The 17,910-nt window shown below is 37.1% G+C and overlaps 1 protein-coding gene across 2 annotated transcripts in view; it reads right to left on the bottom strand.

The window, feature by feature from the left end:
- AIMP1 (aminoacyl tRNA synthetase complex interacting multifunctional protein 1) overlaps positions 1 to 17,910 on the bottom strand; it is a 42,691-nt gene that overhangs the window by 18,495 nt on the left and 6,286 nt on the right. Inside the window, exons 2-3 of one of the 2 annotated variants that reach the window (XM_064510559.1) lie at positions 1,930 to 2,063; positions 1,056 to 1,181 (exon numbers count right to left, since the gene is read on the bottom strand). In XM_064510559.1, the coding sequence (XP_064366629.1) occupies positions 1,056 to 1,181; positions 1,930 to 2,063 (260 nt within the window). The remainder of the gene's footprint in view (positions 1 to 1,055; positions 1,182 to 1,929; positions 2,064 to 17,910) is intronic. The other variant, XM_026108708.2, reaches the window with a different exon arrangement.

Raw genomic sequence — 17,910 nt, 5'->3', positions numbered from 1 at the left:
CTTCAAAAGAAAACATCTAAATTTATTTCTGCTCCATTTGATATAAACTAGCTAAATGAAAGAAGATGCATGTCAAGGCAAATATTAATTCCCTTATTCTTCTATATAACATAATCCCATCTTGGAAAATCCACACGTGTAGACACCTCTCTCAAGCATAACAGAGACTCTGAAATATCCTATACCTATCAAAAATTACTGCAGATTAACAGACAACAGAAAAGTAGAAACTAATGGTTTAGTTTAGCGCACGAAAGATTTATTCATACCCAGGAGAAAAAAAAAAAAAATCTCTGCATTTATAAAACAGTGGTCCTTTTGAAGTCTGAACGTATTGTTTTAACAGTGAAACAGTATGTTTGAATGCCAGCATCCACCAACACTGGATACTATCTTAACCAATTTACTGCATTGACACCCTGGGTAAAAATGGTAATAGTTTTCATGGGCAGAAGAAGCTTTTGTTGAAAATAATTTAAAAAAAAACCCCATGTTTGATCTGAAACACTTCAGTTTCAGCTTTTAATATTTTCCTTTGAAATATGGAATTACATAATGATGGTATGAACTAAATAGGCCTACACAGAGAAGGGCAAAGATGACATTGCCATGGATTTTTTGATAGGTCACTGTCCATACATACTTTCAACTATGATTTGATTTTCCACTCGGATTTCAGGCTAGCTAGATGAAATATTTAAGAGTATCAAAAAGTGGTTACCACTCAGGATTTTCTGAAGCAGTATAAAGACCCACAGACATCAATTAAGTTCAGGGCTCATTATGAAAGGCACTGTACAAAACCACACAAGAATAAGTTCCATGTCCGATTAAGATTTGGCATATATACCTGTCACACTTGCAGCTTACTAAAATGTTGGCAGTAACTCTGTAGGTGACTTTTCATAGGCATGGAATCTAGGAAAATCCAGAGCTTATAAGAGATGCCATGGAGTCATACAAAAAGACAAAGATCACGAAAAATTATGTTATCACAAAAATATGATCAAAAGTCACAAGATCTATGTTGTGTGAGGATAAGACTCTTTTCCCACCTCCATTTCGAATTTCTGCCTGAATCAGCTCCTGTTTCAGCCCTTCAATTTCTTTCTTCAGTTTAGCATTTTCTACACGGAGCTTCTTCTCTTCTCGGAGAGATGCCTGCAAGACTAGAGTTGACACTATATTAAAACTGAGAGGCTTCAATAATTAGTATTCATCATTTGGCAAACAGAGCTTTCATTTTCAGAAAAAAGTAAAATATGGTGAGCTGAACACCAAAAGTGGCAACTTTCAAGGAATATATTGTTAGAAATATTTAAGAATCACTTTTTTTTTTTTTTAAAGCTAATAGACATTTTACGATACTTATGTAATCAAGCTGCCGCTCAATATGTTAGTTTCTCCGTCTTCCAGATGGACTCACAAGAGGAAATACCAAGAAAGCTATTAAGAAAAAGCTTGAACATATCTGTAATGGAGCACCCTCATTCATGGATACAGATTGGTATAAAATATCAAAGCTGAAGGTACAATGCACTTTAGAGAATCCCACAGTGGTGAGAAGCAGTAACACATAGTCTCATAACCTTCCCAACTTCCTTTCTCCCAAAAAAGGAATTGTGTCCTATCAAATTTCCACAATCTGTTTGCGTCAGTAACCCGTTTGCATCAGTAACCCTCATTCATGATTTTCTGCTTCAGAAGGAGAGATCTCAAAACAAAAACAAAACAAACAACCCCCCCCCACACACAAGCCACAAGACAATGAAAAGGTGCTACTACTACAAACTTTATCTTAGAAAACCTGAAATGCACTTAAAAGGCTGACAGCACCAATGAAGTTGTCCATGCTCTCATTTTTTCCTATGAGCATTTAATGTTAACCATCTGGTTAGCAAGTTTATCATAACATGCAGAAATCCTTACTAGCTTTCTCCTTGAGCAGAGCAACTTGCTGCTTGAGGTATTCAATAACTTGATCTGCCTCTGCACCTTTCTGCTCCAATCTGTTCAACACCGCATTGTTGGCTGCCATCTTTACCAAGAAACGGGCTAAAAACCTAGACAAATAGAATAGAGTCTAAAATTAGTGATTTCTTCATATAATTAACGTTACCATCTCTTACTACTTGAAATAGTTCTAAAATCAGTTGCTGAACAAGAAAATTTGCTAAGTGAACGAGCTGGGCTCCCACCTCCTAACACAAAGCCCAAATAAAAGGCAACATTAAACAGAATCTGATGTTTGACAGCTGCTTTCAAGTATTTTGGAAAAAAGCTATTTTTCTTCCCAGCTGCAGAAAACATGTTCTTACTTCATGAAACACAGGAAAAAAAAAAATCCACCTTCCGATAAAGAAAGGTCCAAGGATACACAGTGAATAAATAGAAAAAAGGGAAATAAAAGAGAAAAGGTTAGACTGGAGAGTAATGCATCCTGTTTTTATCTGAAAATTAATGAAGTGTATCCAAAATTCTATTAAGAGTCAGAAAATAAAAATGTCCCATAAAAATTTCCAAACTTCTCTAGTAAATTGATTTAGAATGTACAGAATGCTTTATACATGGTGGTTGTGCATAAACACTAAAAATTCACTGTTGTTTTACTTTTAAGCAGAATTCACCAGCATCTCTCCTCATCTCAGACTAACACAACTTTTATTGCAGGTTTCCAGTTTCAGAGTTTTTCTAGTGCTCATTTTGATTGTCTCATTTTGATTTCACTCAAATGGAAGCAAAGGCATCCAGGTAACAAATTCAAGAAGCAGAAAATACAAACGAGCTGAAAGGGCAATAGCACAAGCAAATACTGTCTATCCTTCTTTCAGGATGTTCAGCTTCTTTTACCGGAGTTCTCTTCTCTGCTGTTCTGGGAACTAGCTGTGCCCTCACTTGCTGAAAGCCACTAAATTTGCTCCATTTCCTTCTCTGCAACATTTGCGTCTAACCGTAAAGGCTCAAATATTAGAAATACAGTAATGAAATAGTTACAGTCATGACTCAAATCTACAACAGATAGTGCTTTTACGCTCCTATCCAGTACCTAGAAGATAAAAGAATGTGTATTAACAGCTGGCTCAACTGTAAATCAGGAAAGAAAACAGATTATCGGTGGGAAGAGAAGATGCCTTAAAGCTCTTCACTAGCAACAGTGAGGTAATTCCTCTGAATTTGCCCATCAACTGCAACAAAGGGAAGGGCTGACAGGACAACGGTAATCTAGTTCTGTGCTTTGGCTCCTAAGCTGCATCAGGGTCCAAAAACGCCTTTTCTCATATCAAGTTGCCAAGAAAACATCCTGTTTTATTGCAAGATTATTTTGATACTGTGACCTAACGTTATCAGTACTGTTTGTTGCGCCATACTGAAGACAAAACAGGTTTAGAAATAACTGAACGGAGAACAAGTACAGTCACACTTGCTCTAGGGTCTGCATATCACTTTTGCTGCACTCTCAGTATCAACTTACATCTGACATTGGATCTTCTGTTACAAGGAACCCAATTCTCCAGGGCCGTATATCACTCTTTCCCTTTTCTGTCACCAGTGAATCAAGAACAGTGTAATTAAAATTTTGTTCTCAAAGTAAAATTCACAAAGCCAGAGATAGAGTACTCTAACCAGTGATGCATGGGGTACGCTCCTCCCGCAAAAGTGAGGAACGAACCAACGTCTTGCCTTCCTTGTAATCTAATAAAATGGAAGCCTGTTTTACGCACATCTTTTCCCTCAAAAGATGCAAGAGTACCAACGTCAGCAAACCTACCACTTCATCCACAAAAGATTTTTCTTTTAAAAGAAAGAAAATCTTACGGGAGGAGGAGCAGAAAGAATCAACTCTCCGGGACAACTAAGTAATTTTAATACTCAAATTCACCTCTGCTAATGAGAAAAGAGGTAACACGTAATTTTGTTTTCACATGCACCAAGCAGAATCTATTATTTAAGCCTGTAAAAAAACAGAGGGTTTTAAAGGCAAACAGTGTCCAGTAAGTTATTGATTTAGATATCAAATGGAAATAACACAGAACTATTATGGCACAACACAGCATAATACAAAGCCTAGGGTATTACTGTCTGCATACCAATAAGATTTCTTGCAAGCTACATATTCTCTCAAGGGAACACAATACTAGCAATGGAAACACTGCCAGCAACAACAGAAAAACTACTAAAACTTCAAAGTGAATAGAATTGGTACATTTTATAGTTTTTAGCCAAGTTGGCTAATGAACTGAAGATCTGGAAATGAAGTTACGTGATTACAATGGGTAGACATTTTCCCACTTGTCAAATAAATTTCTATAGAGCTAGTATTATAACAATCACACAAAGGAATAGGTATTTCCGATACTAATACAAAGAACCAATAGACCGAAATGAACTGCTGCACAGGCACAGGAAGCCATAAGGCAGAAAGTGATAAAAATGTACCTAAAAAGGGCAATTATTTCTTTTAAGATCTACCTTTACTATAAAACACAAATCACATTAAAAACATGAGTGCTGCAACAATCAAAGGTTACAGTCAATGATTTTTTCCCCCTTCTTCTGGTTCCTTTGCCCTCTGTTGCCCTGCCTCATCCCAAAAGAAAAATTATTGGTGATACACTGAAACTAGAAATAGGAAAGAAAACCAGCAATAATATAGCTTAAAGAACTGTAGCTTATTACAGATATATTCTGACTTGTTATTCAGAAAGTATCCAAGAAGCCAATTAAAAGTAAAGTCACATCATACAGTCATGTCTAATGAGCCACTTTTCCTTCCTCATATCAAAAATAGCTGTGGAAACCAAGTAAGGAGTAGCTATGGCAATGGCGATTCAGACCTCCTGAAAAGGAGAACCAGGCAAAGTTACCTTGCTGCTCAGCTGAGGGAAACTCTTTAATCTCAGACCTCTGACTACTGCTTAATGACGTGCCAGACATCTTGAGCTGCCCCAAAACCTACCTGCTCCTTTACAACAGGCCTCAAGCTTTGGATGAAAGATGCAAGCCCTGCAGTTATTAATGAAGTCATATATCAATACATAAAAGTTTAATTTCTCATCATCCCTACTTGCTGGCTTTTAAAACAGTTGCCTATCTTTTTTCAATAGCAAGCACTGCCTCCTGTTGTCTACCAAGCAGCTGCAGGCCCTGAACATGAGAAAGCAGGCATTACTCTGTTTTCCAAGAAAATGCAATGTGGAAGGGTCCCTAAAGACACAGACTTTCTATAATAAATCAATACTTCTCAAAGAGCACAAATTATCTAAAAATTTAAATGTTTTTACAAATACTTGTTTATCAAAATTGGCCCATATCTTAAAACATGTCTAGTTCAAAAGTGAATCCACCAAGAAGATACCAACAACATAAAACTTGTTGCATCTTGCTTTTCAATACTAACATTCTGTTTTTAAAAGCAAGAAAGAGCCCCAAACCCCATAAAACTAATGCTAAGATTCAAATCTTAAACTCTAAAAATTGTTTTTGGAATCTATCCATAGTCTTAACATGGAACCAATTACTTTTCACTATTGGAAAAGTAATTATTTAACCAAAAAATAGAATTTGGAAGCCAACTGATTCCTAAAAACGAGAATAATTAGCTCTAAGCACTCCGTTTTCCAGCTGGAGGTTAAAAAAAAAAAAAAAGTCATTACTTGTAAGTTCTCGGCTTTTTCTTGCTATGCTTTGTTAATGCCAATACACAAAGTAGCATTACTAACCAGAAGATCTAAACTGCAGGCTGCTTACTAAGACTTATTACCCACAGAGCAATATGTTCTCTCTGCATGCAATGATGCAGCTTTTATTTTAGCATTTTCAATTTAGTAAAGTTTTACACTGCTCTCTTAGTTAACAGGTATCTTGTTTCTTTTTCTCATTGTTTCCTATGAGTTTTAATGCAACACAACCAAACGTTGCGTGCATTTCAGTCAATCACCATGGGCTTCTGCTGGCACACAGAAGTTTTCAAAATTTTCTCTCCAATGATGTAAAATAAATAAATTTATAAAGTCATCATGGCTGCCTGTTCCTCCTCTCTTCCTCTCCTGCACATACCCACTCCTCCCCAATAAGGAGGATGAACTTTCACAGCTCACTGCACGGAGACAGTGTTCTTCATCTCAAAGTTGCCTCTCCGACCCATCATGGCTTCTCACTTTGTGCTAGCTAGGGAGGAATCGAGTATTTCTACAGCAAAGCCAATCCTACCCATCTTCATCAAACAGCAGACAGCAATCCCAGGATGGCCCAGATAACAAGAACATACTCCTTACAGAGAGTGTCACTTTTACAAATAGTCAACCAGGAACTAAGTTCAGGCAGGGAGCCACTATTGGAGAAAAAAAAAAAGTCCATTAAAAAATCATGTTTGTTTTTCAACTGAAACACTCTGTTCACATTAAAGGTTGTAATTATGAAGCAAACCAGGCATTACGAAGCAGGACCAGTGCAACTAACTTTATTCTGTAAGCAAGTTATTGATAACACAAGGTAATAAAATTTCTTCAGTGGTAAATAAATTTCACAGATTATACAAAAATATTCATGGCAATCCCTCTTCCTAAGATTTTGGTCTTAAGACTCAAATTGCTCTCAAACAAAATCCCTTTTCTTCTCCACGAGAGGTCTCAAGATGCTTCATATCGGCCAACTGGTATAGCAATGTATTCTAATTCTCTGTAAAAGAAGCTACCAACAATCATTTTCTTTCTTCAAAAAGCATGTGCAAAGACTTCTCTCTGAGCATCTTTTTTTGGGATGGTCATTTTTGGCAGACAATCTTATGAAAAACCATAAATAGAAGAGAACATGCCAGCTCTGTGCCAGATTCTGCTTTCCGGTACTTTGCACTTCTATGAACAGTTAGGACTCATAGTCAATCAGATTCAAGCATCTCACATCACACCTTTTTACTCCACAAATTATTGAACAGCAGTGATCAGATCAAAACAGAAAAAACGTAGGGTGAAAGTGTGCTTTACAGTATTATCTTTTGCTAAACCAAAAGACCAGTATAAAGAGGAGATTACTGTTACTTGTTGCATCTTCTCCTGTCTCAGGGAAATCAGGGTTCATGCTTCAAAATGAGTTTTCTCTTACAGTTTTCTCTCAGCTGCTGATATTCTGTATTCTGGATCTGATATTGTAAACAACTTTGTCTAAGATTGGCAAAAAAAAGATTGTATATTTCTGGTAGAAATGCAAAGGTTTAATTTCCAAAATTTTGCAAATTTAAACCATCAAAAAGTCGGGGCTAGCTACAACTGATTAGTCTTGAGATCAAATCTTAGTTCTGCCTTGCTCATCACCCTGCTTCAGTCTAAATGATTCAGAAGCAGCTCTCAATTTATTACTGGGGGAGCTGAGGGGGGTGGGGGGGACGTTCTATAATGTTCGGTTACAGTCATCCACGGCTACGGCACTTTGGAAATCAACTACGTGCAGTGTGTTTCATGCACTTACCTATCACTATCACACAATTCTGTTCTCAAAAAGCCAGGTCTTTCACTGGATTTTTATCTTTGTTGCACCTTTAGAAAATGCAGTTGTGGCTTCTACATCCAAATACTGCTTCTCAGGAAAGGCAATTCTAAGTGATTAAATGCTTCTAGGCTTCACTACGCAGAGAAGAATCAGATTTAGGTATCTGAAACTGCCATGATCACATAGACTTTCATCTGTGGAAAAATACAATCCCTCAAACACAAAATAAAGCAAAAGAAGCAACTACTCACGGAGCTTTCAATCAGGATAGGGGCTTCAGAAAACAGGCCTTTTAAGCACATAAACAAATAGGCAACAGTACCAGTAGGCAGTAATATAAGCAATACTGAATGAAAACAGAACTGACTTACAAATAAGATAAGATTTTTGCATTGTGGCAGTAGTTCAAGACTAATTAGTCATAGTCAAAGCTATAATTTCCTTGTTCTAACAGAGCATAAAAGACATAATGCATCCCATTACACTTAAATATCATTCCCCTCACATCCAAAAGACAAGTGCGCATCAGTAAGTTTTCACCACCAGCTCATCTGTCTTTCAGAACTCAGGTGCACTATAAGCTCTACGAAGGATGAGCATGCATTTCCTGAGTCTCGCATTGTCATAGTAAGTTTATATAAATAAAAATATGCTTTAAGACCCTAAACAAATATGTGCAAATGATCCAAACATAGATGCTTGCGTAGGTTGTTCTCTACTTCGAGCACAGATTTTTTTGACAGAATGATGGTAAATGACTAAACAGCAACAACTAGCAATGATAACATTAAAAAAATAGTATTTTTGATGCCAAGATTTCAGGCAACATTCAAAAATGCAGTGTGAAAACTCAAGTATCAGATAAATCATTACAGCATCTCACTTTTGTCACTCAGTATTAGATCAGTGATCACCCATCAGTTACTGGAAGTGTGGCACAGTAAAACATCAAATGAAACTTTAATCCTCATATTTTGTTAATAAAAGAATGCTGCTTTTAATACGAGAAAAAATGGAACTACAGTCTAAAATGTAAGAGAATATTGTAAAGTATGGAAACACAGGTTTGAAGACTCTCAGCGCAAAAAGACCTAAGAATTCTGTCTTCCTCATTCTTCTCAAGCAAGTGATTGCTATGACTGGGGCTTTAATGAGTTAAATGGCCTGATTATTTTTCATTTTTTGGAGCTGTTAATAGAATTTTTAAAGTATTCATAACCTATAAACTTCTGTGTAGTCAGTACTCAGAGAAATTTGCCAAACAGCAAATTATTAAGCAAAGTTGTACGTTTCTGCCATATGTTATTTCCACTCAAATCGTTTGCACTAGGAGAGTCAGAATAATTGCTTTGCAGATTTCCAAACAACTAGCATGTCTAACAGTCCATCCAAGAAGCAATGCCAGCCCTAAGGAGCGATTTTCTACCTCTGGAGACTACAGTCCAACCCTTCCGGCTGCCAGATAAATCAGGCTCAATCCCAGCTGCAGACAGGTCCTCTAGTAGTCCTAAATCCAGATAAATCAGGCTCAATCCCAGTTGCAAACAGGTCCTTTAGTAGTCCTAAGAGCCTACCCCTCCCTATTTTAAAGGGCTGTAAATAGTAAAAACACACACAGCCAATAAACCTTTTCATATTTAAAAATACTGCAGCATGAAAGTGTTTATTTATTTATTTTTAATTTAAAGATATGATAGAGTATCACACAGAAAAAGGCCCATCAACTGGTAGCAATTCTGAGGCTACCTTCCCTCCACCCAACGAGACATCTGGCAATAGAAGTTACTCAAGCAACAATTATTTTTAAGCATGAAGATAGGTCTCTCTTGAAAGAGAAGCGTGTACGACAACAGCTACCAGGGAGTCACAGCATTAATGGGACAAACAAAATCAAATCCATGAGAAGCAATGGACGACGAAAGACAACAGGCATACGATAGAGCAAATAAAGAACTTCATAGAAGTATGTATTTCTTACTTCAAATATACAACAGACTTAATTTAAACTAAAGTATCTGTATGATAGACATCATCAGAAACTGAATGGTTACAGTCAGAAGTAAAAATGAATTTAGTATTTTGTTCCAGTTCTCATTTCAAGACTTAGTAGATGCCACAAAAAAAAAAAAAAAAAAAAAAAAAAAAAAAGAATTAACTGTATCACATCTTAATACAACACAGCTACACATCTTGAGCCAGAAAGGCTCAAGGAAAGTTAAGAGCACATGCTAAATTTGTTTCTACCACTACTTGTCTCAGTTCAACTCCAAACTAACTTTGTATTGTTCTCCCTCGGCTGAGCAGAGGTGCCAAAGACTAAACAAAGCAGAGATGTGACTACAGGGAGTTCTGCCAAGGTTAAAGTGAAAGTCAAGAGATTTGGATGTGGTTTGTAACAAAATTTTTGTTTTCAGGGCTACCAACAGTTTTTCAGCAACAACAAACAAAGGATACAAAGTTAAGCATAATTTAATTTCCTAACCAGAGAAGACTTGCGGGTAATTTAACAGACATGCACAGCTCACAGCATGGGCTCAAGAGAGGCAGCTTCCTTGCATTGCTTGACTTAAGCCTCAACAGGTTACGCACCCGCTACATCTGCTAGGTCCCCTGCAAGTTCACTAGAGGTTCATCTGGTTGTGCTTATAGTGCAGTCTGAAATTTAAGTAGCAGCTCATATGCCAAAACAGTTGGACAGCCTTATGTATTTTTTCAACAGTGTATATCTTTTGGATCCTGCTGCATCAGTATTTTAATAGTACTATCAGAACCTTACGGTAAATGATCACCACGTGCTGAAAGAACTCTCACATAACTCCTATGATGGAAAACATGTAACACCTACAAAGTGGTACCTTATTTTCTTGTCCTTAAGCACTGACTTCCAAACCCAAAATGCATCCAACTCTCTGGAACAAAAAGCTTATATTAAAAATTGCCAGTTTTTTTTTTTATTATTATTCATAAAAGCATAATTTCCCAGGGCGTGGAGTATCCAATAGCTATCAATGAATTAGAGGGGAGGGAAAAAAGAGGAAAAAATGAGAAAAAAGAGCTGCTACTCATGCCTCCTAAAGTAACCTCATATAACTTCTTTGACAGGTGATGGACTTTACAATTACAGACATACACACATACATGCTGATAAATTCAGAAATATAAACGGGCTCAGCTGCATCTGAGCAAGTCTGCAGGGTCAGCAAATGCCACAGGAGAACTTGAAGAATCTGTACTGCTGTTCCCCCTCCAGGGTTGTACTGGGGAGTTAGATTATTGCCGTAACTCGAGTAAACTACCCACAAATCATGGAGACTTCAGGGCAGTTCTGGTCCCTTCTTGTGCAACTAGTTGAAACCAAATAAAACAATCCTGTTTCTTAAATATTTTTGTTGTCTTTTACAACTTTATCCCCTACTTAATAAAGAACACATACAGCAGCTACGAAAACGTAGAGAAGAAATATTTACCTTCCCTCCCCAAGACTTCACTTGAAAACAAACACATTTTAAAAACCATCTCTCAAAATAAAACTTTTTTTCTTTGAGGCAAAAAAGGATACTAACCCTTGCTAAACACGCTGGTTGTTAGAAAGGCATTTTAAAGATAGCATCGCTTTAGAAACCTGAAGAGTTTGGGAACAAAAAATGCCATCTCAGCAATGTATTTAATGTCATCAATCACCTACAAAATAATTATACTGGTTAGGTAGTAGAAAGACTGACCTGCTTTTTAATTCAGAGGAATCAAGATTTAATTCACAACACTCTTAGCAGTCTTTGAAAGCTGGCTATTAGTTATCTTACACAGCTGAATTTTGGTTAAAAAAAACCCAAAAAACAAAAAAACCTTGAAATTTATTATGTCTACATTATTATCAGCTTTTCTACATGCAAAAATATTACCTTGTAGCACAGCTAAGACAAAAACAGGTTTAACCATTCAGATAAAGCAAGTGCTAAGGTTAAAAATAACCATTATTCATTCACAAAAGCATGCAGCTCTACAGCAATACAATCAAGTGTTTTCTAAGTACAACTGCATTAACAACTGTTATTATTTACTGAGGCGGAAACTTTATATATTCTTTTATATATATTCTTTAATGTGGGCCAAATAAAAGCAGAAAAAAACCTGAAAATATGGGCATGTGTACATCTGTGTACAAGTGTGCATATGAGTGTAATCAATGCAAGAATGATGGTAAACATTTCTTAAGATGCAGCAACAGAGCTGTCTTTAAAGAGAAAAACAATCTTTATGGAAGACTGAACCTGCAGTTGTAGTATCGTATTTACACAAGCTAATCCCTCCAACACACATTGAAGCTTGCCTTTTCATACATCACATGTAAATGTACTTTACAGAGCTCAAATTACCCATATAACATAGCATGACAATATTTTAATGAAAAGCTTTTATAAAGACACTAATTTGCCTAAAGCAGAGAAAATGATTTGTTCAGCTTTGGACTGAAAAGTCAAAATTAACTTTTAAACCTAATGTGGGCTGGCAGCAGCTGATCTTTGACAGCCAGAAGCAGTTACATGTCACTTCAAAAGCATGTGCCAAGGGTATCTGCCACTTCATATTCTTCACATCATCTCCAACACACAGGTCTTCCCTTTAATCATATACAGAGTGAAGAGACTTAAAAATCTGAGGAAGTATCTACTTAGACAAATCTCCACAGGTAACCACCAAGTATTGTAACTAAGTATTGTACCTTTTGCATCAGTTGTTATAACTGTTGTGAGGTAGAAACACACCAAATACTCTTCCCTCTGGGAGATAAAATAAAAAAATTCTCAAGAAAAAAAAAATTTTTTTCAGTAGGTTTCCGTTTCTGGAGAAGACCCCTCTATTCTCAGCAGGAAAATAAACTACCAGACTTCTGAAGCCAGGACCGTACAGCAACTTCTCATCAATTCTTTTTAAATAAAGGACACTTGAAATCAAAATGCAAGCTTTCCTTCTGCTCAGATATGAATAATAAAGGACGGCTACATTATTATTATTACATCGCTATTTCAGATCTACTGATTTGAAATATAAGAAATTTTACAGGAAAATGTCCTTTGTCTGTATATAAAAAACACCCATCACTTTCTCCTGAACAGCACGTGTTGCTTAAACATATGTGTTACATCTAAAATGTATCTATCTATATCCACATGTATATGTATCTATAGAGAGAGATGGAGATATATATATTTCAGAACGGAAATCATCCAGTTCTCTTATTAAGAAAGAGCTGCTGCTCATATTTCATATGCTCATCTTGCATTTTGCAACCCCAATCACTGTTTGCTGAAACTGGTAAATCAAACGTAAAGCCAATGCAAACAAAAGACATTTCTAGCTGGTTTATTGTAGTTACTCTAGCTGACAAACAGAAATGGCCTTCCTAAACCATGAAGAGGGCCATCTTTGAAGGGCTATTTTTGGCACAAGTTATTTTCTACATTCCAAACTAGAATGTAATATCAAGAGTTTTTTGAGATACCTTTTAGCACCTCTTGCAAAAAAACTCCAGCTCCAATAGGTCAGTGCTCCACCACTTTCTCCCTCCCTCTGTTAATGAATCATACGAATGTTATATAATGAATGTTAAATTAACATCTTCACACAAAAATCTTCATGGTATTGAAACAGAACTAAGTTATGAACATCACTGTTATTAAATATTTTATGAGCACTTGTTAATCCAATTTCAAAGTAACTATACTCAATAGTCCTTTGGCCACAGTCCAGAATAGTAACATAGCTATTGAGTGAATAGTATGTCAGTCTAGGTAGACTTCTTGACTGTATCTTATATAAATACTTACGCTCCACTCGAAAGAAAATACTGCAATACTCTACCTTCCAATCGTACCAAAAAACGTGAGCAGTCTTGTAATTACTGCCTTTCAGAACCTTCCTCACAGCTGTACACACAAGGAAGCATTTAAGGTGAGTGCCTTTAAAGCTTTTAGAACAAAAATTAATTTTCCCTCTTTAATACTTAGATTTGCACACAGCAAAGCCGGAAAAAAACCCTCTTGCACACATCTTGGACACAGAGAGGGCTGTAGCCAGCTATTAGAACTTACAGCATCTGATAGCAAAATCCCCAAAGCGACTTTCTGCAAATAGCAATATTTCATCTGAGGATTCAAAACTGCTTTTGTTTCCATAGCCTTTTTTTTTTAAATGAGCTAAGTGATATATTTTGTTATAGCCCAAATTATTAAAAATCCTATCTGTTAAAAACAATTATTTCTAATTAAATATTATGATTAGAATAACTTGTTTTAACATTTTCAAAAAAATGAAAATTTCCAGGTAAGTTCTCAGTAACATTTAATCATGGCAAAAGTAAAAGCAATATGCGAAGGAAACACTGCACCTAGTTCTTATCGTTAGTATTATTTTATAGAGGGCCCTATGGATGCGAAATTACTTACCCAGTGTGTTGTAGCAGGGTAATTCAACCTCCAAGAAAAGATTAATTTTCCTGATGTACAATTCAGTGTCATATCCTAGTTGGCAGTGGTGATTGTCTTAACGTGTAACTGTTACCAATTACCACACCCTTTCACATGGAAGGTTTTAGACCTTACAGTAGGACAAACAAGAATGTGAACTTACAGCCTTAACGCCAGAACAGCTGCTAACTAAGCCAAATGTGGCGTCTTTTACATGCCATGTGCAAATGCGTACTCTCCTGTTGGAAAAGTCCCCAGCTGCCCAAGCCAATTGAGGCTGCTGAAATGATCTGCTCACTTATCTTCAGCGCACGAAATAAGACGCCACTACAAAGCCGTATGTTAAACTGTAATGGAGAGACACTCTGGGATTAGAAATTAGATCCAATAGCCATGGAGTGTTTCCGAGAGAGGGTCGTGAACTAAGAGACTAATCTTTAAGCTATCAATTCATACTCAATTGAGGTTACGTTGGGAAAGCTCCTGATGAGAAGGGAAATGGAAATAAAGTCTCCTGTAATGAGAAGTTTATGCCAAGAAATTGTACCAAATGACCTCAAGAACAGATTTGCTAACTCAGGGCATTTTTTTAAGATGTTTTATGCATTGCCAGCCTCTCTCCCATGTAAAAAACATTTCAGAATCCGTCTGCTTTCAGATAATTAGGATGTGAGACAACACGCCAGGGAATCAGCTTCGAGATGAATCCAAATTTCTTTAATCCATCACAGAATCTCTCTCATTTTCAGTTTTTTCCCCAGCACTTTATGGGGAAAAAAAATGGGTTCTTATATATGAATTGTTTAACTGATGATGGTTAAATACAGTATACGTTGCTTTTCAATATGAATGTTACTTTAAGCTTCACTCTATATGTTTTTTGGAGTCAAGGAATAGTTTTCAGGCTGTTAATTTATATAAAGTGGTATAACAACTTAAGAACTGTATTCAAAACTGTGGAGTGTAAAATAAAAATGTAAAAGCTAGGTTAGCAGAACATAGCTCTTTTCTGTAATTTCCCTCTGGAAAGTGTATATGCCAAAGAAATTCTATGAAATTATGAAATTATCATTTCAATAAGATATCTAAGTCATCATCTTTAGAAATGGCAAGCGTCAAAGAGTGATTACAGCTGCTGTTCAGGACCGCTATTGATGTGTTCGATCATCAAAATACATTAATTTCAAACTGTCGCAATTCTTGGGGTTGTAAATATCATTTAAATGAAATCTTGCCCTTCATCTCTCCACCAGTAGAGATGATTCCCTCACTTATCTCTTCAAAAGCTATTCATACACTTATTTATGATGTTCCCATTCAGTAAGCACACTAAGAATTTTGCGAGTAAACATCCCCTCACTTTGTATGTACAGAACAGGTGACCTCCCCTTACCAAGAGATGATGCAACCGGCAGAATGAAACAAAACAATGCACAAGTGGGCAAACAACTACTGGAAGATGCTCTGCTCCAAGACCTCAAAGAAAAGATTATTCAAGGTGCTAACCTATTTATCTAGCTACTTTTATGGCTTGATCCCATGGTAGGGCACAAGATTTGTTGTGTAATAACGAGGAAAGGCTGAGACAGCTGGAACTGTTCAGCCTGGAGAAGAGAAGACTGAGGGGGGATCTTATCAATGCATTTAAATATCTGAAAGAGGGTGTAGAGAGGAAGGGGCCAGGCTCTTCTCAGTGGTGCCCAGCGACAGGACGAGAGGCAGCAGGCACAAACTGAAACACGGGAAGTTCCGTCTGAACATGACGAGAAACCTCTCTACAGCGAGGGTAACTGAGCACCGGAACAGGTTGCCCAGAGAAGTTGTGGGGTCTCCATCCTTGGAGATATTCAAAAGCCGTCTGGACAGGGTCCTAGGCAGCGTGCTATAGGTGACCCCACTTAAGCAGGAGGGGTGGACTAGATGATCTCTAGAGGTCCCTTCCAAACTCAACCATTCTGTGATTAAAAAAGAAAAGAGTCAGAGACATTCAAGTGGAAGAATATACAAGATGATCCAGAAGCAAATTCCTTGCTGGTCACATACTGCTGCAAACGCACCTCGGTGTTAGCCCATGAGCCTCAGTGGTAGAATTACTGAAGTAGATTAATTACCATAGCAAAATAAATAGCCATACAAGGGAACAAATGAATGATTGAGTTGCTCCTCTTCTTTTCCCATTTGAATTGCTTGAACCAGGCACTTATTTTAAATATGATATTGAAAACTGAAATTGCAAACTATTCTATACGTTAACAATACAAAAGTAAAAGAACACTAAGATCTGGAACAGTTACCATGTGTTGGTCCTGAAAGACACATCATTTTTAGGACAGTTTCCTTAGAAGCAAATCTGTTGGAAGCAACATTTAAGAAAAAACAGAAAATTAATTCTATTTCCTTTTGTGTTGGTCAATTGCTTGATATTACTGTATATCATCCGGCAGCAGACCATGGGCTGTCTTATAGGCAGCTGTCCCTTATAAAACTGAACAAGGATCCAGCATGCTGAATTTTGTCATTAGGAGAGCCAGTGACTGCCCTGCCCAAAACCACAGTAACAATGAACTATGCGTTTCTAACCATATTGTATTTATAAGCATTTGTCAGAAGTATAGAGCATGCTCAGACAAGTACCTTTTATCATTTAAATATAAACTTGTATGCTTGAATAGTGGAGGAATACTCGAACGAGTATGGTGACAATTTCAAAATATTTGAAGCAGTCATGCGACCCAAGCAAAGCAGTACATTTTTATTAAGCTCAGTAGGTGCTTTCCCCCCTGTTCTGTCTATCAGACGTACCTCACTGACTCGAATCATGGAGGCTACATATTAAAGGGGGAAATACCTGCTTGAAAAATGTTGCGTGCCAGTTATGGACTTAGCCATTAGAAGCTTTTATGGGTCAAAAAGTACGGAGTCGACTAATGAGTTTATTAGTTAACACCACACTATGAACACATCAGAGGCGATTAACTTCTTACCTGGGACTCTGTTCCCCCTGTGGTGCCCCTTCACTCTCCAGCTCAAAAAGAAAAAACAACAAAAAAAAAAACCCAAACCCCCAAACCACACACTCAAACTAGTAACAGTTCTCTAAAGAGAAGGTTGAGGCAGACAGGAAAAAATACAGGAAAGCCAAGTGAGGAAAGGCTTTCTAGCCACATTTTATTACAGACAAACTGCCTTAGCTGCTCAAGAGATTTCCCAAACAATATTCACGTTGCACTCATGCATACTTAAGACTCCCCCTAATTGCCACAGAGAATTGCTTTTTTCCCCAGATTCTCCTTTCCCTTCTCCCAACTTTTTTAAATACACTTTAAAAATGGAGTTGTTTAGTCTACAGAAAAAAAAAAAGACAGATGGGAGACTTGGTAACATTCTTCAAACAAAGCTGGTATGAGAAAGGGACTAAACTGTTCACCAGGTCCACTGCAGATAGGAAGAAAGCAGGGAAGATTTAAGCTAGACATTTGGAAAATTTTCAAGGAAGACTAAAGCACTGAACAGATCGCCTGTGGAGGCTGTGGTATATCCATCATTGGCAAGTTTTAGAAACATGTTAGACAAACATCTGTCAGAAGTGATTTAGGTATAATAGATGAGAAGGTACTTAAGGTCTTCTGCTGCCCCTCTGCTAAACTAGCATTACAAAACCAATAATATTCCCCTCTGATATCCCTGTGTTACTTAAAAATATGTAGTAAAACCTAGCCTTGTAAAAGTGTGATATTGTCACATATTCAAGTGAGATAATTTGGGAGAACACAATACAGCAAAGATTTGCTAGCAGGCAGGATAACTAAACTGCCTGCGAAGTGAAACATCAACTTGTTAATTTTTACACTCACTCTGGTGGAACGGGCATATAAATTAATTTGCAATGCCGACCAAGTAACTAGCAGTTGGGAGAGTCCGCAGCAAATGCAGCAAGGAGGGCACTACACTGCACAGA

The sequence above is a fragment of the Dromaius novaehollandiae genome, chromosome 4 (genome assembly GCF_036370855.1).
Source record: "Dromaius novaehollandiae isolate bDroNov1 chromosome 4, bDroNov1.hap1, whole genome shotgun sequence".
In the NCBI taxonomy this organism is placed as follows: domain Eukaryota; kingdom Metazoa; phylum Chordata; class Aves; order Casuariiformes; family Dromaiidae; genus Dromaius; species Dromaius novaehollandiae.
Note: the sequence above shows the minus strand (reverse complement) of the source record. Positions and strands in the feature narration are given on the sequence as shown.